This window comes from Pholcus phalangioides, unplaced genomic scaffold (genome assembly GCF_987345545.1).
Source record: "Pholcus phalangioides strain wild (caught in Gottingen) unplaced genomic scaffold, Ppha-v1.0 ptg000032l_1, whole genome shotgun sequence".
NCBI lineage: Eukaryota > Metazoa > Arthropoda > Arachnida > Araneae > Pholcidae > Pholcus > Pholcus phalangioides.
Window position 1 is genome coordinate 943,459 of NW_028301622.1, and position 23,718 is coordinate 967,176.

General features: G+C 35.1%; 1 protein-coding gene across 2 annotated transcripts in view; it reads left to right on the forward strand.

Annotated features, from left to right (window-relative positions):
• Nucleotides 1–23,718, forward strand: part of Syt14 (Synaptotagmin 14) — a 121,803-nt gene that overhangs the window by 82,386 nt on the left and 15,699 nt on the right. For both annotated transcript variants that reach the window (XM_089253241.1, XM_089253242.1), the window contains exons 3-7: nucleotides 5,878–6,084; nucleotides 7,895–8,172; nucleotides 9,850–10,035; nucleotides 19,881–19,989; nucleotides 21,320–21,477. In XM_089253241.1, the coding sequence (XP_089109367.1) occupies nucleotides 5,878–6,084; nucleotides 7,895–8,172; nucleotides 9,850–10,035; nucleotides 19,881–19,989; nucleotides 21,320–21,477 (938 nt within the window). The remainder of the gene's footprint in view (nucleotides 1–5,877; nucleotides 6,085–7,894; nucleotides 8,173–9,849; nucleotides 10,036–19,880; nucleotides 19,990–21,319; nucleotides 21,478–23,718) is intronic.

The window sequence follows — 23,718 nt, forward strand, 5'->3', positions numbered from 1 at the left end:
TGAAACATTGAATTTGATTTTTATAATAGACATATTTTTCAGAAAACAGATCAATCCAACCTAGCTCTAAGAACTTGTATAAATTTTTTAGATCTGATAAACCAGGGCTTGACAAATCACAAAAAAAAAAAAATCTGGGCTCCAGAAAAAATTTGTGGAGCCAAAAAATTTCCCCCCCAAGAAAAAAAGGGTAAAAAATATTTTTTTCATCTTTTCCAGAACATATTCACCTCTTTCCATGTTAGTAGACATGATGATAAGAATTCCACAAGTTTTGTGTTGTCCTCACACTCCAATTTAGTAAGCGCACGTGTAAAATTTTAGGTGTCAGTTAGGTAGTAAATCAGACCGAATATTTGACTAATGTTTTGGCCGAATACCGAATATTCAGCAGCTTAATATCAATTTTCTTAAAATTCAACACAATTAGAAATAAAATTGTCATTTTTAATTGAAAATAAAATTATTGGTAATTTCAAATAATTGATATTGAATTTTAATTATGCAATTTATTATTTAAATTAAAATTAAAATAGTAGTAACTGAAAAATATTTTTATTGCCATGATACTGACAATGAAATTTAATGATATATTGTATTAATATTATGGTGATACCTCGGCTAATGAAGGTGATTCATTCCAGAACTACGTTTGTTAACCCAAACATAATTTACCATAGGTTTCTATAGAAAATTGTTTGATTCGTTCCAGCTTCTACTCAAAATTTAAAGATACATTTTTTAAAACAGCAAGTAATGCTATAAAAAAGACAAACTGATTGAAGGCTAAAATGAATAGCTTCAAAATTGGATAAATGAGAATCTACAGGAGTATGAGATACTACTACTAAACCATACATGTACCTCGTCCATATTCCTCTGCGGAACCTCTTAACGAATTGGTACATGTTCAGTATGAGCTACTGAAGATCTTTTTTATTTCACATTATGTACACAACCAACACCAGCTTTAGTCTATTAAAGCTTGTTTTGACACAATCCAGTCGAGTTCATGAGTGTCCCCATTCATTTGTAATTTGGTCAGCTCATTTCTTTGCCTGATACATGCAGATGGAGGAGATAATCTCCCAGAATGTCCAGATTCTTCAGCTTGATGCTAAGTCTTGCACTGAAAGAAAGAATGCTCTGAAAACATAAGCTATTTTTTTTTTTTTATGAAATGGTTCAAAGAATTTCAGAAAGAGAAGTGTAGGCACATTTGAAAAAAGATTCCAAGATGGACATTAGTTACTCGAGCTCCAGGGATAGTAATTTTGATAGTGATTGGTACAAAAATTCAGCTCACGACGGGGCTATTTTATGGTAGTACGTGCATTAATATCATCAGAAATGTTCTTTAGCTGAGTATTCATTAGCCGAAGCAGAAAAATCGCTAAAAAAACAGCTGAAAAATTCGTAAGCTGAGGCGTTTGTTAGTCAAGGTATCACTGTACTTACAGAGAATCAGTTTTTTTTTCAACACTTGTTACAATTTTACATCTAATTAAGAAAATGTCAACCATTGGTTACTCTGAAGTACTAATGCATCAGGTATTCGGCTGAACTGAATATTCGAGAAAAGGGTTGAATACAGAATAGCTGAATATTCATCCCATCTCTAGTGTTAATAGCGATACAATTTCCCATTGCGATCTAACACTTTTAAAGCCCAATGATAAACATTATAATTGTTTCTCAAATTTTATTCAATCAACATCATCAGGAGTTTTTAGAGTGATCTATGAAAATTATTTGTCTCGGAAATAATTTGGTGCATGAGCATTTTTCCTGAAAAAGACATATTTCATTTGTAATTGTTTAATTTCTGGTAAATAAGTAAAATCATCGTGTAAAATGACAGAGGATGAAAGTTTTTGTAGAAATTCTGCAACTTAGTATACCATATTTCTTACATTTTCCAGCATGCCGTAAAAATTAGGGGACCAGCCTTTTGACTGCTTTTCCTGGCATGCCAGGAAAAGCAGTCAAAAGGCTGGTCCCCTAATTTTTACTTTTCTGGCATGCCAGGAAAAGAGAGTTGAAATAAGGATCACGTGGTGCATTCAGAAAGACAGATTATAATTACTGAATAAATATGCAAATCAGAATATAAAATAGTTTTTTACTGTGCCAAATGTGTTTTGCCCAAGAATTTGATACCGATAATGAAAATTGAGCATTTGCTTATCACTCTAACGTAATTATCGCCAGCCTTATACAAAATACAAATACTGTGTTTTGCATGTTTAGCAATTGAAGAAATAGGATGCTGTCGTTTTTGTACTACAATATCGTGTTTTGTAGTGCGATTCTTTAATTTTTTGCTCTGCTTATTCAAATCTTAAACACATGATCAAAGAATACAAAAATATTTCACAGTCTATTAATTTTTCCATTTATTATCTAATTATAATATAATTTTTCCACCAGCTAATCTATGAGAACAAATATGCTTAGTATCTGACAATTGCAATTAAACAAAATTAATGATAACAAAAACAAATAGGAAATTCAAACTATCTTAACATAGTTAGTAAAATACAAAAAATCTTAAAATGCAGTGGGAAAAGTTCAAATCATCCAATTCAATCGATTCTCAGAATTCAGATAAGATGTATGAGAATTTTCAGGTATCTGTGACTCAAATTTCTTGGCATGCTGGCTAATACAGTAAGCCAACTGGTAATTTTTATTTGCAAACCAAAGGTTTTTATGAAACAAGTTTTTGTACATTTTAAATTACCTTGAGTGGTTTTTTTTTGGGGTATTTTACAATATTTACTTATTGAACATCAGACATACTGGAGTAAAAATGTTCATAAAAATTCATTGCAATCTCTCAAAGTTTCAATGCGATAAAAAAACTCTTGGATAAGCCGCAGCTTTTCAATTGAGCTGTGAGAGCTATGAACTTCCATGAAAGGCACAGCTTTATAGTATGGGAAATTACAGTAATTATAACTCGGCCAGTTTTAGTCATAAATAAATTTTTTTTGTGCAATGTGTGAGTGCAAGAATTTTTTTTTGGCACAACTCTGACTAACAGGACCCATTGACCAGATATAGAAATAGATTTCACAAATTTTTCAGAAATATTTTTCATGCTTAACCCATTGAGCAGTTTTTAAAATTTTGCTGATCCGCATTATCACAGTGGATCACTAGACTTTCTAGAAATTGGGATCTATTTTCAAGAAGAATATTCTTTTTCTGATTGTGTGAGCTGATAAATGCTTTTCTCCAACTCAAAATAATTATAAACGAGAAAGAGAAAAGATGTTTTCTGTCATTTATGCTGTGCACATGATCATATACTACCTCGACGGAAAAGGAAAAACATCCTTTCTCTCCCCTTCTGTTATCAAAATTTGAACAAAGGCCAACTCCGCTCACTGGTAGTTGATTGGCAGGACGGGAGAAGGAAAACATGTTCTCTTGCATGTTTTGAGACAAAGCTCTAAGCTCTATGTACAGAGATAGCTGGGCTTGAGATTGTCAAAATGAGAGGGTTTTAAGAAGACAAGATAGCTCTCTGGATTGCCGCTGTAAGGGTTGAATGAGACTTTTTTTAGGATGATGTATGATAACATTTGAAACTTTTTTTGTAATTTGAAGTTTCTTCTAAGGAATTAGCTGTTTTATAAAGATAAGAATGTGCGTGGACACATTATATATTGCTTTTCTGTCGTGACTGCCCGAAAAATTCTTTCATGCACCCAGCAGTATCAATGCTATTTCCTTTCATTGACAAAAATGACTACAGTAAATCCCGTTTATAATGGTTCCACTTAGAACATTTTCTTACTTAGTACAACCTGTGATAACTTATTGAAAAGCATTATAAGCAGGATCCACTGTATTGAAATTTCTTAAAATATTGTTGGTTAGTAAAATTATTGACTTGTATTAACAAAAATGTTATAACTAAACAGTACAGTATACTAAACAGTACCACTAAACTATACAGTAGATGTCTTGTAAGGTGAACTTGTATCTTACATTAAAATTCTTTGTTTATATTCTGATTTACATATCTGCGGGTCGTTTTTGGTCATTTTCTGAATGAACAACAATTGAAAATAAAATTCATATATACCCCAATTTTAATCTGATGCCATAGGGAAATTTATTATCATTTGGGTTGCTTCGGAATAAATTCCTAGCATGCTATACAATCAGAATGAATTGACTCTTTGCTGGAAAATCTATGTCAGATAATAAATAGCAAGAATTGAATAAGATGGCATGTTAGTTAATCCAAAAGTCAGTTGAAGAAAAAACAAATTGAAAAAATAATCAAAACTTTAAAGAATAATGAACGTACAACACTCTGAAATAAATTTCTATTTTTTTAATTACACCACATTATTTCTGTGTACCTGTGCTTAATTCATTATTCCTTTCATTGGCTTTTTGATCACTCTGTGAAGAACAAGAATCGTCTCTAACACTCTTCAAAATAGCATAGAAGCCATGTCACCTGCGTGAGAATGACTATCATAACAGTGCATAAAATGTTACGTTCACAGTGAAAGAAAACTATTAATCCTTCCACTACCACATTATGCAAAAATGAAAGCATTGTCATGCAAATTTTTTAGTAGGTAATTAAAGCCTAAACCAAAAAAAAAAATAATTAGTATGCAATAAATTAACCTGGTACTTGAAAGTTTTGTCTCAGCATTATAAGTTTACAATAAAAATTAAAAATAACAATTCAAATATGGCAAATAACTAACCAGGATTGGGTTTTTTGACATGACAAGTGTCAAAAACTGGTTTAAACTGTCAAAAACTGCCCCATGCATCAAAAACCTGCCAACCCTATAACTAACACATAATAATAATTACTTATTTTACTACAAAGAATGTTGTAATTTGCTTATATGCTACTGCCAAAGTCCAAAGTTGGCCACTTCATGAACCAGCCAGCTCAGTTGATCCAGCCCATGTCAGAAATTCTGACTTTCGCCAGCTTCTATATGTCAATCCCTATGCATCTATATATATATATATATGAATCACTAAGATATATATATTCAGATTCCTTTGATCATTCGAGTTGCCATAGTTGAGCATAATTATGGTTAGCTATAGCTATCTAAATGGTCATAATTATCACACAAAAAATACGCAGATGGGGAAGATCACCAAATCATAGGGATCAATAAGGATAGATATATAGGGGCTGGCCAAAGTCCAGTGAAAGCCTGAATTTCGGACACCAGCTGGGCCAACTGGGCTGACCAGTTCGCAAAGTGGCCAACTTTGGGCTTTGGCAGTAACATATACATTTGTTAGGGAACATTTTGTAAAAGCAGTGTTTTACTGCATTACACAAAAGTGTGATGCTGTAAACACTTTTACAGAGGCAAAGCATCTAACTGAATTTTACTAATTAACATATTTAAAAAAACTAGTTGTCCCACACTTGTGCTGTCATCTGCCAATCATAAAGTTATACAGCTCTTTATATTTCAAAATCTCAACACCCAACAATGTATGTAAGGAATGTTACAGGGGTCGAAATATTGGTGGTACTTTAAACTACTCAGTAGTGAAAGGGTTAAGTATTCTTTATGTGTGTCAGCAGTGTGAAAGTCTAGCTAAGTGGTCTTGCGAGCCACTTGTTTGCCAAGTTCATTGATAAGATACATTTAGTATGGCTTTGTGACCTGCAGGAGTTTTCTTCCTTTTTCATCATACTCTAAATTTTTATCTTTAAGTAAGAATGTATGCCAAACTTTTATGTCCATGCTTTATTGCTATTTATTGCATTTACTTGTATATGTATGCACATTATTTCTCCTTTTTTCATTCTATTTCTGTGCTGCCTACCCCTATTGCTTTTTTTCCCCTCGATTATTTTTTTCTCAGGTTCCGCTTTTCAGTATGAGGAAGTAGATTCCTCAACTGACAGTGAAGATGAGGTTTTACAGAGGTTACAACAATCATCAAGCTTGTATAACAACCTTCGTAAAGCAGCGACCGGAGGCAATGGCCATTGTGAGGGTGACGGTGCCCAAGGCGAAAAAAACGGTTTTCGCAAAGGAGCTTCATCAACCAACAGATCTTTTAATCACTGTAAGCTATTAGTTACAGCTTCATCACTGTTAAATCGTTGTTGGCATGTTCGTTTGATGCATTGCTCGTGGCCAGTTAGTATGTGTGTTTGTAATTGAATATTTTGCTGGTTTCTAGTAAACTTTGTTGCTTGTTTTTGTGAGCATTTGCAATAAGAATGTTAGAGCGATTTTTACTTAACAAATAATTAATGATGTGTTTATTCACTGCATGAGTTTAACACAATCTTCTGTGTGTAAGGGTGAGCAGTGACAATAATTGTATCTCAACAAGAGTAGCTGACTAAATCTGTTATGGAAAAAAAAAATGTGTTCTCCTCCTGTGCAGACTTGTTATCCATGGAAGAACTGATAACACAGTGATAACAATAACAAAAACCTTAACAATGTACAATTAGAGAACATTATCACACCAATGTTTTTCAAACTTTTTCCCATAGGTAGACTCTATCTTATTTAGGACAGACTTTTTCAACTTATTGAATTTTTGAGTAATTTTATGGTTAACAAAAATTTAATAGAAACGTTTGACTGCCGAAGAACCCCTGGGTTCAGTGAGTGCCCCTCTTGTGGGATTCTATGCTAAGCCGTCTCACATCATCATGGGCTCCCATCCAAAGTGATGTTCTGGGGTCCTGTATTTAGCTAGAATTAACAGCTTATATGTTTACATACTTACTCCCAAAAAATCATAGTATCACATCTCTCATCATCTAGACTCCCTATGGACATGAGATTTCTGGGCTATGCCCAGATAGGCCTATTTTGCATAATTGCGTTGGATTCTAAAAGTAGTCTCTCTTTTTCCACCATATTTCACTTAAAACCTTTATTTCATCATATCTTAATTTGTTTATGCTGCTCTGTGGCCCTTTCCCACTTTATATTCATTCATGAACCCCCCCTCCCCCCACCCCAAAGAATATTTCAAGATTGGAAGGGAGCCATAATCTCCCTCCAAGTTGAGAACCACTGAGTTGGAGTAAGCGAGTGAGTGTATCGGCTGCTTCATTTTCCCACCCCAAAGAATATTTCAAGATTGAAAGGGAGCCATAATCTCCCTCCAAGTTGAGAACCACTGAGTTGGAGTAAGCGAGTGAGTGTATCGGCTGCTTCATTTTGTACATGCAATTGTGAAGATTACACAAATTTACCAAACAAGATGGCATAGATTGAATGACAGCACCCCACAACCAGGGTTTCCTTGATGGTTTTCAATTATAATAATTATGAATGAAAATATTGAATAATCCTAAAACCTACACAAGTTTTTTCAAAATTTACTCAAAATCATCCCATTTCTTCTCTCCAACGTAATCATAAGAAGCTGCTCAGAAATGTTGTGTGCTTAGTGCATTATATTTGTCTGTGTAGATGGGTTCTGATCTTAGCTGGTGCATGGCTGTCTTTGTTCAGCCAGTTTTAATATGCTTCAAGCTGTAGGTGTGGTCTAATCTATTCTGTCAGACCATAAATACCATATGTGACCAAATTAACAAGATTATAAAACATGTACAGTTTTATAATGTATGTGTATCTCCCGTAGTGAGATTACGCATATTTCATTCATTGAATAATCTTGATATGCCACAAGTGAAGAAGCCATATCAATTACTGTTTTTCTTCTCGCTATTCACTGCATGACTACACTGATATGCTTTTGCTTTGCCTGTTTTTAACATCTCATGAATATTTTTCCATATGCATTTTTTCTGTCTTTTTTTTTCTTCATAATCTAAAAATATATCTTTACTTCCTCTTTTGTTCTTTCTCTTCCTCTACACCCCCACCTTCTACTTTGTCATTGGCAGTTAAAACAGATGAAGGAAGTAGAGTTATTAATTGCGAAGCCATTTCTTTCATGGATAAAGCTGGTTCTAGGAAGTCTGGTAGCATGCCATCATCCTCCAGTGAAGAAGAAGTGAGCGATGAGGATGTGAAAGAAGATGACCGACATGCTGTGATGCAGCCTCTCCTGGATAATCAGATGCAGACACAGCATTATGAGAACAGTGCATTCCAGACTGCTGATGATTCCCCAGCAGCATCTAATGACACTTTCTCTGCATGCGGAGACTCGGTTGCAGATGTAAGGGGCTCTAAATGCATAAGGGGCTCTATACCAAACTTAAGTCTTCCTTATATTTGGTCTAGAGATATGTAAATTTTGAATGTAGAAAATCCAAATATTGCAAAAAAAATCAGAATTTGAAATTTTGCATTCATTGAAAAAAAATTACATTTACTTGCAAAAATGAGAAATTCCAAATTAAAAATTTTATACTAATTTGCAAAAATATTTCTCAAATCAAAAATTTTGCATTCATTCGCAAAAATATTTTCCAGATGAAAAATTTGGCACAGTTTAGTTTTACAAATGAATGCAAATGATGCAATTTTTTTCTTTAATTTTGAAGCCAAGTATTAAAACCTAGTCAAAGTGTAAATTATCAAGATTTTATAGGAAAGTGGTAAAAATCAAACTATCAAATTTATGCATTTATTCATTAAAATATGGGAAATTTAGCATTTATCGCATAAATATGAAAATTATACATCTCTAATTATGACATATTTTGAAGAGCTTGGGCAAATGTGTTTATTTTACAGCGTTACAATCAATGATGCAAAAAAAGAGCAATCAAGCTTACAACATTTAAAATATTCACCCATATACAAGCAAAAAAAAATTTTTTTGAAAGAAATTTAAAGAACTAAAATATATAATATATATATATATATATAACCTGCCGAGTTGTTTGCTTCAGAATTTTTGAATACAAACAGCAACACATAAACAAACTTCACTTTATGTTCAAAACACATACACATTCCAGCATGTGCCTATTCATTAGAAATTCCATACAGGAATATAGACGAGGCATGTATATGCGGTTTAGTAATAGTAATCAATGATGCAAATCAGTTACCAGTATTTACATTGACCTGGGAAGTCGGAAATGAAAAATAATTGCTGAAAACATAAAATATTTGCTGGAATAACTCTTTTTCCCCATCGAAGAGCTTACCTGCTTATAATCTCAACAAACTTAAAGCTTCTTTTTTTTTAATGGTAAATTCCACTTTAAAGCAACAGCTATCATTTGCAGCTTCAGTGTAATCTTACTTAAAACAGTTTTTCCTTTTTCTTAATGAGGCTCAGAAACAGATATTTTTTTCTTCGATACAGTCCCAAAAAAACTTGAAAGATTGAACACCCCAGTCTATAACCAGAGGCGTATTTGGAGAGGGTGAGGGAAGGCGGTACCGATTATTGCCCAGGGCAACTAGTTAGCAAATTAAGTAATTGGTGGCCAAGAACATGAAATTTTGCCACCCTTCTCCCATCATAATTTAAATAGCCAGCAGACCAAGGAGCCCATGAATCTGCCTCTGTCTACACTCTGTTGGTATGTTATGTAGTTTGTGTAAGAAAAAAAGAAAAACTATGTGAAATCAAACCGTGCAAAGCTTTTCAATGAATGGGAAGTTTCTGCAATTATTTGTCACGTCAAATTGGTTATATGAATTGGTTTCGATGCCACTGAAAGTTCACAAGAAACATTTTGCGATTTTACAATGTGTTCAATTGAAAGTTCAAACAATGTTCAATTCCTTGCCAGTTGGAATATAGAGGGTATGTGATACATTCAATAATTATTTTGAACTGAAAGGCATTCATGAAGAAGTTGACATATTATGTATGCTTGGTTGTGTTTAATTTTTATGTTGGGGAAATTATTCATCAGCATTGTTTCATTTACAGGAACAGTTATTTGATGCTACCGATACCCGTTCAAATGTTGAAGATCCAGAGTCATCTAGTGCAACTAGATGTGGTATTATTGAAGTAGGCTTTGCTTATGATGTGCCATCTCGTAAAATGACTGTACATGTTTTACAAGCTCAAGATTTACCCGCAAGAGAAAGGGGAGGAGCAAACCATGTGCAGGTTATTTAATATTTGCTTCTTTTTTCAGTTTGTGTCTCATTATTTATTGAACTTGCCAATGTATTGATGGATCCACACTATATGTACTTGAGTTCTCTGGTTTTGCCACCTATGCGCTGCTGATGGAAATGCTTAGGAGCCCCAAACACTGTATCAGGGGTGTTTTCCTGACAAGACATGTGCCAGATCAAAAAAACTCCTGAGTGGGCGATATGCAGGATACAAGGCACATCAGGAGTGGAAGGACACTACAAGAAGCTCATTTCACGTGGACACCAATGAAATCACTTGAAGGTTTCTGATCTGGTACTAATTTTTTGTGGGAAAACTTTTGTAGTACAATCTTTGGCTTCCAAGGCATATGTATAAGTAACAAAACCATTGCTTCATGCGTTCAATGACAGCACTGTCTAACTGTCATCCACTTGCATTACAACAAAAATTGCTTGTAGAACAAATTTATATCATTCTGTAAAGTTTTGCCCATAAGTTTCGAATCCTCCTGTATACATGATGGTAACTATCAACTGCCCAATAATTGCACGTCTGATTCCTTGTGAAAAGCTGATATGAAAAAGTGTTTTTTGTTTTTTAATTTGGTCCGTAATTAATGAGATAACGCTTTAAAAATTCATGACATCACTTAAAAATCCTGCCAAATTCACCGAATGTACACAAAACGCATAACTTGGTGTTCTTCAAACTAATAATGATTGTATGTGCTACCGTAAAGAGAAATCAAGAAAAAAGCAAACCATTTTTTTTCTTCTCTTGTGTGTGTGCATGCACATTTCAAATATTTATGCGGTGGTTATAAGGATTTTTTCCGATTGCAGTTTTTGAATTCATTCGTGAGACGAAAAACCTACTACCCCAAAAATTCTGAAATTTTGCTGAAATGTTTACTCGCAGTGTGTTAGTAAATGAACTTAAGATTTTTAGAGATTAACCCATGGGTAGTATTTTTCTTTTTAAAAATGTTGAATTTAACTTTTTAAAATTTTTTTCAAACTTTAAAAGTTCATAAAATTCTTACAAGTGATTAGATATCAAAGTTCAACGTTCATTTTATTAACTCGTGTTGTACAAAATTTCAGAATCATTGGTGCAGTAGATTTTTTTTACTTTTACGTATGAGCTCAAAAACTGCAATTTGAGAAAATCATGTTCAAAAAGTGTTTTTTCTTGTTCATGGTTGCACTATAACTTATTAAATTTTTTATTTTATTTTGAAACAAAACCAAAAAAAAAAAAAAAAAAATTAACCCGATTGACACAAACTTTTTTGCATTTGATTGTCACAATTGAATGAAATAATGTTCAAAGTCATGTTTGAAAAATCTTCAGGGGTCGTGACACCCCCTTAAATGAATAGAGTATCACTGACAATTTTGAGATGAGATTTTTTTTCTAGTTTCGGTTCAGATTTGTTTTCAATTCAAATCATTTCAGATCATCAATTCAATTCATTTACACATTGCATCTCAGTTTTTGATTGTAATTCTGCAACACAATTAACTTGATTAACACAATAGCGTTCAAGTATTACATAAGCAAATTTTTAGCCATTTTTGACCCCCCCCCCCTTGTCAGCAAAATTTCGTCATCAGCTCTGCCCCTCTGAATCCAACTCATATTTTCATAAAGGGTGCAGGGGTGGGAACTCTGCGCCAATTGCGCCGCACTGCGCCAAAACTAATATCTTGCGCCATCCTGCTCCAATAGCGTATTTTCTTATTTTTCTGCGCCAAATAGCGAATTTTGCTTCAGTATGCCCGGAATTTCGGAAAGGACGAAAAAATTTTTTTGCTCCTGCTTGCTACGAAACGATTCTTTCCGAGAAGAGATTGTTTTATTCCACTATGCCTAAACTATTGCCTTAAATTATCGGCCCCTCATCGGGCTTTCCTACGTGAAACCCCGATATTGTCCGTGATCGTCGAACTGAAGATAATTTGCAATGTCTTTCAGCGTCAAAGTGCAAATGCGAGTGTTTCCGTTTAAAAAAAAAAATCGCCACTGGAAGCAGCAGAAATTACTGTAGTCGACCGTCATTGTGTTAAATCCCGATGTTTCGTGAAAAAAAATTTCATTCCGGGAGTAAAAAGCGCATGTCCGCCGAATTACGAATGTTAGTTTAGAAACTTTGGCGAATAACGAGCGTTAAATCGTCAATATCGCCAAATAACGAGTGTCAGGTCGCCAATTTCGCCAAATAACGAGTGTCGGATAGCCAATCTCGCCAGATAATGAGTGCTGAATCGCCAAACATCGTGTTGATTCTTCCGAAATTCAATTCCATTTTGCAACAAAATCTTTCCAAGTATAAAAAAATTGAAAACTTATAAAAATGTTTTAGCTCATTTGAAGTGCTGCTGTTCAAGGCAGCAAATAGTGCCCTCAGTAAGCAAAAATCATCTTAAATAGACAGGTGCAAAAAATTTTATGACAGCCGCTCTTTCAAACAAGGTTTCAAAAGCCTAAAACACCAAAAACAAAAATCAAGCTGACGAAAAAATGTTTGATATCAAAAGACAGTGCAGTTTTATTTTGAAAAGGGTTGAGGGTTAACGAAAATATTCTTGTTAATTTCACTGTTCTAATTTATAAATATCTGCTCCGAATCCCATATTTTGCTGCTCCAAATCCTGAATTTGCTGCTCCAAAACTGCTCCGAATCCCATATTTTGCTGCTCCAAATCCTGAATTTGCTGCTCCAAAACTGCTCCGAATCCTGAATTTTGCTGCTCCAAATCCTGAATCTTGCTGCTCCAAAGTGGACTTAGTCACTTCCCACCCCTGAGGGTGGTTGATGACGGACGTAAGCATTATCCAAACCCCCCTCCTCCCTCCCTTGTCACCAAAAGTCAACAAATCGGGAATCCCCCCCCCATCGATGATGACATAATACTTGAACGGCCCCATATTCTTTTGAATTAAATCGATCATAGTTATAAATTGTCATGATGAAATCTATGAATTACAGTTTAAATTTTTTACAGCTTCTCATTTATGTTATGAGTGTTGTGTATGAAACAATAGCCTACTCAAAACCATATTTAGAAAAACAAACAGTAAAGAGATGACTTTATTTTTCAATATGAAAGCCATCTCTTTATTGTTTGTTTTTCTAAAGATGCTTTTGAGTATTGTATTGGGGAAGAGGGGGAGGGCATGATTTTTCGGAAAAAATAAATTAAGAAAAAAAATACTAGAGCATCTCAAAGGGGCGGCAAAATTAGTTCTGCCTAGGGTGGTGAGAGCATGAAGTCCATCTCTGCTAAGAGGTTCCCTGGGAACTGCCGTCTTATAAATACACTCCAGAATGAAAATTCATCTGAAAAAGTTACCAAGTTTGGCGCGAATCATGTAGGTTGGAATAAATTTTGAAGTCACCAAAATCTTTCTTGTGAAAAGGTATAGAGAAAATTTATTAACATTTCGGCATTATAAAAATGAATTGCAGTCACAAGGAAATCAGGAATCTTTGTTGCAATGTGTATAAATTGGCATGAAAATATGACTCGATGAATAATAAATAGCTAACTATAATCAGAGAATCCACTAATTATATTGAATATGTGAATTCATAAAATAATTAGTTTTATTAAAAGTTTCTGACTGAATCATTATTTTACTGTTTCCACCAGTCACATCTTCGTCAAGAAGCTACAATTTTTTACATCCTTCATTGAAACTTTTTACACATAACAATTTTGAAGGAAGTTTGAAATTGCTCAAAGCTTAATTTTAAGAATTCAAAATTAGCTCAAAGAATTTTATGAATTCACAAGACTTGTTTTATTGACCAGCATGTTATTTAATTCGAAAGACAAGAAAAAAAAAAGGCGATCGCTCAGTAAACACAATGCACTGTATGCACCTTCCCTCAAAAGATTTCACTTATCAGTGAAGGAGAGCAAATTTCCACATTTTGGCAAAAAAGTGTTGATTTCGTTTAAAAAAAATTTCGAATAGATCTTAGTTGGCTAACACTTTACAAATATGGTGATATATTTGCCAACATAGAGGACAAAGCTAACATGTTATACGTAATAACAAGGTTATAATATCGCACTACACAGAGAGAACAAGCGCCTGTCATGAAAGAAGGCCAAACTTGGTTTCTAATGAGACGGAATATTTCAGTTAATTTTCAGGAAGTGACAACCCGCTATTGATGGAGAAATTATGCACTTGCATTCAATGTTTGGCATGTAATTAAGTTAGACAAATTACACATCACAAAATTTCAAATCATTATAACTTGCTTAATATTTGTCTGATCCAAAAATAAAAAACACTTTCTATGTTACCAGGGGCGTAGCCAGAAATTTCGTTCGAGGGGGGAGGGGCAAAGTAATAGAGCAATAGATTTGGCCATCTTTTTCCTTTTTTTGATAATTTTCTCACATTTTGGGGGTGGGGGGCAGACCCCCCCCCCCTTGCTACACCCTTGGTTATTACCCTGTATGGTGAAACCTTCATTATGAATACTCCCCATTAACAGACACACTTTTGAAGCCTGTGGAGCAGGGCTTCAATGCATTTTGCTATGCGTTTATATATACTCCCTGTTAGTTAACCTGTAGAATGTTTCTTTATTTTCTCCTTCTTTCAGTGAATCACATTTTCTGCTTCTCTAGCAAAAATTCACCAAAAGTGGAAGATTCATGATCATATCGAGAGAAAAGAGAATTCTAGTCGGATTTTTTTTTTCAAATATATTCTTGGTTTCAGAACAGGTTTTCAAGACGGTTTGCTAAATGGAGATAGGAGGATATATGAGTGGATATTCATCATTACACAGTAGGTGACGATTTTCAGCTGAAGGAGTATTTGTTCTCATTCGTTCTAAAACATGTGTTTTTCCCTCCTTTTAAATAAGAGGTTTTAGAACTAAAATCAAGTATCAGTATTATTAAATATTCATCATAATTCCTCTTATGCGTAATATATAGGGTCTATTTATATACCTTTGTAGGTATAACTGTGGCATCAGAGTCGAGGGTGCTATGAATTTATGAGCAACCGTTGTAATTTGCAACACTATGCCAAGCATATCCAGAAGTGATTTATAAATAGAATTTTCTCACCAAAATGGAAGATGAGCACCTACAGGCCTAAAGCACTTCCGTCAATCGTTATTTCATTGCTGTTTTTATCCTGGAAGTAGACTTACGTATTAAAGATGTGACATAGTTAAAACGACAAAATGCATTGGATGCATTGATGTAACTTTCATTATGAAAATGAGACAAATGTAAAGAAACTCAAATCCAACCAGATCTCACTAATGAACATGGTCAATGCTATCAGAGTTAAGATTGAAGAAACAACCTTAAGTGGCCTAAATTGTCATATTTATGAGGAATATTCTGATGCAAAGACAGAGAATGTTGCTTGCCAGCTGAATCTTGGTTATTTTTATTTTTAAAAAGTTATCAACCTATTGTACCAGGCTCTTCAATAAAGAAAACATTGAGAATCAATTGAAAGTAGTGAAGAGACAGAATCACAATAGTATTATCATATATATATATACTCGTGTGTAAACTGACCCCCCTCATTAGAGGACCACGAAAACCGCAATGAATGAGACAGCAAAACCAGCATATGAGGCTACTGCTAAAAATCAGCACACTTTAGTGGGGGGGAAAATTTACATATTTTCATGCAATAAGTTACAATGAAAAATGATTCAAACTTTCTGATCCATTTCTCATTCTGATTCTTCAAGCTCTACATCAAAAGCCAAGTCATATGACGTGACATTAGGGTTTCCAAATCCCTACATTTTGGAGCCATCAAGAACGGGAAATTGTACTTCCAGAGAATTCGGGAAATCACCAATCTACAGTGGAATCCCAATTATACAACTCTAATTCCTAATACTTTCTCATTTATATAATGTTTATGTTTGGCCTTAATTATTCTCTATAATTTTTTATGTTAAAATATTCATGTACCACATGACTTCATGATATTTTCACTCCGACTCTAATCCCAAATTTTGGCAAAGGTGTCATTTCACTCAATTGATGCATGTGGGAATTTTTCGAAACATCCCTTAACATATTGTGTACATAAAACGCTGCAATGAAACAAATACATTTAATACACCTTAGATTTTAATTTATGACCCTTAATAATAAATAGAAAAATATAATATTAAAATTTTATGATACAGTAAATAAATTTTTAGAAATCATATTTCAAACTCAAGTAAAATGTCAGAAATAACATTCTTCTTAAAACGCCTTTAAAACTTTCATTCACAGAGTATTTGATATAAAAACGCAACTCTAAAGTGGGTGTAACTTCGGTTTTAAGTGTTATTTAAACAAAACAAGGCCTGTGGTTTAGAATCACAAAAAATAGGGCTTTCATAAAAATTAAAAAAAAAACTGGCATTTTTTTCCAAAAATGAGGTTTTAAACGTAGTCGGATACCTAAATCAACTTCTATTGATTTTTTTTTATTTCACAAATACAAACATGTAATACACATATTTAGACGTGTTACACGAATGCAAACATATAATACACACACACACACAAAAAAAAAAAATAAATAAATAAATAAATAAAGATTACAAACAAACACTTTGTAATAAATTATTAACATTGAAAAAACATTTTGAATATTCTATAGCTTATTCCTTTAGGCCTGCTGGAAGGACTTTTCAGTTCCTTTTTCAATGCCGAAAATACTATTATACAAGTGGGAGAACAATTGTGAGGAGTAATAATTTGTTCACACAGTTGTACTACAATTCTTAGAAGAGAGGAGGAGGAAGGGAAGGGTGCTGTGTCTGTCATTGACAGAATATTCTGGAGAAACTTTTTAAGGAGGTTAGCCAATGGCCTTTAATGGTCACAAATCAAACTGTCAATTTTTTTTACCATGACTGAGATTGCAGGGAAAAACAAGTCAACACTTTTGAAAAGGAGCTAATAGTACAGGGGTGAATATGATGCAAGAGATGAAAAAGCCGACAAGAGTCATTCCACTTTGAAAAAAAAAAGGTAAATTAAAAATACCCGAAAATCACTCTTTATCCCCTAAGTGTGAGTGTTGCTTCGGACTCTTGTCCAGCTGTACACATTTTTATCCAGTGCTGATCTTCATCTGTACTGATCTTTATTCTTGATGATTGCTTAAAAAACTGTATTGTTATATTACGGCTATATAATGTATAGATAGCTCCTGGGAATCCTGTTTTCTTTTGAACCTCTCTACTTACAATCGTGAAATAGCCTGCCATTGTGATGCGGATGGGAAAGTGACATTAATCGAAGAAATCATGAAAGCTATGTGCCTTCTGAAACACAATGCTTCTTTTCAGATCTTATCTCGTGTTCATCTGTAGTGTTTCCCGAACAGGGTCATAAAATGAAAGAGGAACTTTTTTTTTTGGCTTTAGGCTCTTTGTATAGTTCTCTCATATCAGGATTTTATAGCAGGCGCAAGGTTACTTGTACAGTTTTTAGAACTCGCAGCCTCCTTCCCACCTCCCTTATTTCTTTTCAAGCAATGCTAGAGAAAATTTATTTCTCAACGAATATTATTTTTACCATTATATTTTTGAAATTTTTTTTTATATTCCATTGCAAGTACTATTATGTTGCAACAATATTTTTCCCGGGAATTTTCTCGGGATTTTGGGAACGGGAAATCATAAAAGATTACAGAGAACAGGCGGTTTCGAACCCCACAGTGGTGGTTGGCTGAAGTTAGTTTTCTGTGGTTCCCAACTTCAAGGCGCGAATGCGAGCCGATCTCCCCGTTAAAAAGTCTCGCCACAGAGAGCAACTGGCCTACAACGTTACAAATATTCAATCATTACACTCACAGTTTGAAGTATAGATGGCAGCACTGAAATATCATACACAACACTAGCTACACACTCAGACTGTTAGGTTTACACACTCACTTTGTTCCAGACTCTGCTACTAGATCTCGGCAACGGGATAAGTCTGGTGGCAGAGACCCTGGCATTCATTCATTCAGAGAACAGGCGGGTGGGAATTCCCTCTCGAAAACCCTGTGACATCTTCATTTTCATTTTCGACTGTGCTGTCATCACAGTCGACAACTTTCAAAGAGGATGTCGTCTTCAGTTTCGTCCATCATATTACTGATATAACACTTTTTAAAGGATTTCATGATTTCTGTGGAAACAGGACTGGTGAACCCACTGGCACACTAGTCCAATGTCGGTTTCTTTAAGTCACTGCTTTTTTGTCATTTCTTTATCTTTGGAACTCATCCATTCAGTCCTTAAATAATCTTTAAAAAAGACTTGTTGATGCTCACATCTAATGACGGTAAAATTGATGTGTGTGTGTTAGTCCACAGGGTATCAAAGCCAACAATGTTTTTGATATTTTTGCTTTAGCTTTACCATCATCTGTCCTGTGGGGTTCAAACATAGCTACAAAAATCACTCTACTGATTAGTTATTCTAATGATGTCACATATCTTCAACTAAGCTGTGGGAAGCCATTTAGCTATATAATTTGGTTGAGGAGGGGGTTCGATAGTCTCTCCTCAAAGACTGACCCGTGCATGAGGTGACTCCCCCCCCCCAAATTAAGGACAAATTTTTCAACAAAAAAAAGGCTTATACAACGAGTATCTATGGTAATTAAATTCATTCATATAGCTTAAATTTGATGATTCATTTATGAATTTGAATAATTCAAAAAATTTATTTTGCTGCTGGAAGTTTAGTTCATTTTTTCTTTTCTTTCTGAAGAAAATTCCCTATCTTATCCATGTTAAATTCACTTTATGCGATTTCATCTCATGCGATTATTTTGCAAAACTAATTTATCACATGAAGTAAGATGGAGGCAGAATAGCCTGTACCGTGAAATTTTTCCTCAAAGTAACAAAATTCTCATCTGCGGATGATATGCAAGAAATTACGGTACCAATTTCTTATACTAAAAATCATTAAAAATTTATATCCAACTTGCACAGACTAATAAAATGTAACTCTTTTTCATGTGACGTACACCTTTGATTTCAATGCATACGTTAAAATCAAATGGCTAACGAGTTGTTTGCAGCGGCGAGTTTATTAAAATTCTGATGCACATTTGTTTTTTTTTTGGCACATCAGTTGGAAATTTCTGTTTGGTGAGAGTTAACCCAAATCCCATTTTATTATTTATTTTAATTATTATTTTCATTATTTTATGTAGCCTATTGTTCCCCCTTTTTAATTGTAATTATCTTCATTGTGTGATAACTTTTGATACAATTATTGTTCATATTTTAATGGATAATCAGAGGTTTAAGGGAGGTCCCATGCCATCTTTTTATTTCTTTATGCTGAAGTTGGTTTTCTGTGGTTCCCAACTTCAAGGCACAAATGCAAGCCCGATCTCCCCGTTAAAAAGTCTCGCCACAGAGAGCAACAGTCCTACAACGGTAAATCATTCAACCATAACACTTCACTCATACTTTGTAAAACTGGGGGCAGATGACAGCACTACACATAACAAGCATTACACAGAAACAAACTTTACGTCAGGTTGCACTATACGTACACGCACATTCCCGCATGTACCGATTCGTTGGGGGGTTCCTCGGGGGGGGGGGTGCATGTGTGGTGTAGCAGTAGTAGGTAGGGGCTCGGGGATCCATGATGTTCTTAAGTCAGCCACCTCGTTGGGCAATTTGCCTGTTGTGGCGTTGTATTTGTATTGTATTGTATATTTTCTTTTTATCCTATCAGTGATATTTTTTTATATTGAGCTGGTTTATCTTTAATTATACAAATCATAAAGCATTACGTAATATTTTGTAAATTACACAGCTGGTTTCTCTTTCAGGTCCGCCTGGTTTTGCTCCCTCACAAACGGCAGAAATTCAAGACCAAGATAAGGCATGGAGATAAACCTCAATTCAATGAAAGTTTCATATTCAACCGTATCATTCCAGGTACTATAATAAGATTTTCTGCTCTTACTCTCCAGTTTTTTAATTCATTACTTGATGTATCGTTCAAGTTGGTAAGTTTTTTTTAAACCACTTTATGGTCAAGGACTTAAATTGTATCCAAACACCTGTAGAATAAATTCAAACAAGCCCTCTGTTTTCTTTACTTTCTACTTATGATTGGGGGGGGGGGGCTTTTTGTAACCCTAAAAAGTTGTTCTTTTACCTTCCTTTTATTTCTAAACAATTATTAGTGGTTTTTTCTCTACATATGAGGAATCCTATTATATACACATGAGAGCAAAAAAGAACAGGCAGGGTGAGGGTGAAAGGAGAAACCTACGCTCTTTCATCTCTATCCTCTCTCTCTCTTATCTGCACTTATCTATTAGGGGCCATTCAAGTATTACGTAAGCAATTTTTTTAGCCATTTTGCCCCCCCCCCCCGTTGTCAGCGGGGGGAGGTTTCTTATATTATTAAGAACTCAAAACTGCTATTTCAGAACCCCCCCCCCCCCCAAGCCTATTGTGCTCCCTCCAAAGGTTGATCCTGCATATACCTCTGATTGGATTGCCCTTCGAGGATACACATAGGAAGTCTGATCATCACCGTCTGACACTGCTGTAATGAACTTTGCTATGTATGTGCAAAATTATTTTTCATATGATTGTGGACTGAAAACACTATATTTTAAACTTGTGTTTTAAGTTTAATAATTACTAGTTTAAGTTAAGCATTAATTAAAAGAGTGGTATAAATTGCAGTTGCTAGTTGGTGCAAAGTACAGAGTATTGAGCTCTCGTCTTCTCCAACAGGGTTTCTGTAAATTCCAGAGATGTTGATCAGTCAACGGTAAGGTGGTTGCTCCTCCCCCCATTCAAAGAACATCTGCATTATATATACAGGAGTCCAGCAAATCACTCAAGGACAATGCATGTGATGCACTGAGTGGGCACAAAACAGTTTAGCTCCCCCCATAAGTGAGACAGGATGGGGGGGGGGAGGGTCTGAGAGGATCTATCAATTAGGGGGGGATATTAATTCAGTTGCCAAAAAACTAGGGAAAGATCATCCTCAACTGGCTGAATGATATTGAATACAGCGTTTCATAATTGAACCTTTTTTGTACTAAATTATCAAAATCTTGTAATGTATATATGTATGTATATATATATATATATATATATATATATATACATATATACATATATATATACATATATATATTTTTTTTGTCATTACTCTAGAAATTTTCAGTTTTTCAGTTTGACTCTCTTTGTTATGTTCTAGATTCTTATCACAATTTTTAAATGCCTATTTTCAATTCTTCAGAGGAGCTGACCAGCATGGGTATTCGATTCAGACTGAGTGGTTGCGAACGAATGAGACGTGAGCATCTGATTGGTGAATGCATTGTTCCTTTTACTTCCATACGATTAGACCAGCAGACAACTATGTGGCTGACTCTTGAACCCAGATCAAATATTGCAGTAAGATCTGAAGCTTCCTCCTATTTGATTTTTGTATTTTACTTTTCTTTTGGAGATGTTCTGTGAGCTTTGGGTTACTGCTTGATTTTTATCAAATTATTCATTATTAATGGGCGCAGTAGCCCAGGTCAATAAGATACTCGCCTAAAGTGCCAAAGGATGTTTAGAGGTGTCACGAGTTTGATATCCGATTCGTCCTTGTCATAAACTTTCCTGACTTGGAGGTACAAATGTACAAACACAAAGGCCATAACACACAGAATGCCCATTGAGGTGACTGAAAAAGATGACCATAAAAAGTATGAATGTCGAATATAAATTATATTGAAAACGCAGCAACCCAATAAGAGCAATAAAAAACTAATAATTATGATAAAATATATATACAGCCCATAAAAAAATTATGGTTGTCTTATCTAAGTCTCTCAATTTATCTCAATATGTTTATCTTTTTTTTCAAATCTGTCAATCGTGTTACAATTCACGACCCCCGGAGGTAAACTATTCCATTTATTCACAACCCTATCTGACACCACAACCTAGAATTGTCCCTTACCAATCGATACTGGTGTCCTCTTGTCTAAGCACTTGATTGATGATGTATCTGAATGTACATTATACAACAGAAATGGCAATGACATGATCACAAAAAAAAAGTGCTGTTGCAGAAAAATATTGCAACCTAATAAATTGTAGGTCCTGGTCTAATTATCCGTCCTGTGCAGAAAATGGCTATTATTATTGAACTGTACATGCATCTCGCCATATTCTGCAGAACTTCTAACAAATCAGGTGTGAAGTTCGTATCTGTTTTAATTAGGATAGGTTTAACTAGACATCCTCCTTTGGGAGGACACATCCTTTTTTTATGAAAATACAAGATAGTCATTTCAAGTGTCATCCTACATTTTAGAAAATTCACCCATTTGTCTTGATTTTTGGGTTTACGGAATTACTTTTTATTTTTTAGAGGTATTTTTTTTCTCACTCTGAAAGAAACATAAACTGAAGAGCCAAAAAAAAAATGGTACAGGCATGCGTATGCAAATAAAGAGATATGGAACCAATCAGAGTATGGCACTGCGGTCGGCAACGCCTATATAACACAACAAGTGTCTGGCATAGTTGTTAGATCGGTTACTGCTGCTACAATGGCAGGTTATCGAGATTTAAGTGAGTTTGAACGTGGTGTTATAGTCGGTGCACCAGAGATGGGATATAGCATCTCCGAGGTAGCGATGAAATTTGGATTTTCACGTACGACCATTTCACGAGTGTACCGTGAATATCGGGAATCCGGTAAAAAATTAAATCTACGACATCACTGCGGCCGGAAAAAGATCATGCAAGAACAGGACCAACGAGAATCATTAAACATGACAGACGTGCAACCCTTCCGCAAATTGCTGCAGATTTCAATGCTGGGCTATCAACAAATGTCAGCGTGCGAACCATTCAACGAAACATAATCGATATGGGCTTTCGGAGCCGAAGGCCCACTCGTGTACCCTCGATGACTGCACGACACAAAGCTTTACGCCTCGCCTGGGCCTGACAACACCGACATTGGACTGGAAACACGTTGCTTGGTCTGACGAGTCTCGGTTCTAATTGCTTCGAGCTGATGGACGTGTATGGGTATGGGGACTACCTCATGAATCTATGGACCCTACATGTCAACAGGGGACTGTTCAAGCTGGTGGAGGCTCTGTGATGGTATACAGCGTGTGAAGTTGGCGTGATATGGGACCCCTGATACGTCTAGATACGACTCTGACATGTACATAAACATCCTGTCTGATCACCTGCACCCATTTATGTCCATTGTGCATTCCGACGAACTTGGACAATTTCAGCAGGACAATGCGACACCCCACATGTCCGGAATTGCTACAAAGTGGCTCCAGGAACACTCTTCTGACTTTAGACACTTCCGCTGGCCACCTAAATCCTCAGACCTGAACATTATTGAACATATCTGGTATGCTTTGCAACGTGCTGTTCAGAAGAGATCTCCACCTCTTCTTACTCCTACAGATTTATGGACAGCCCTGCAGGATTCATGGTGTAAATTACCTCCAGCGCTACTTCAGACATTAGTCGAGTCCATGCCACGTCATGTTGCGGCACTTCTGTAGGCTCGGGGGGGGGCCCTACACGATATTAGGCAGGTGTACCAGTTTTTTTGGCTCTTCAGTGTACATTGATACGAATGATTGTGTGTATTTTTTCCCACCGATT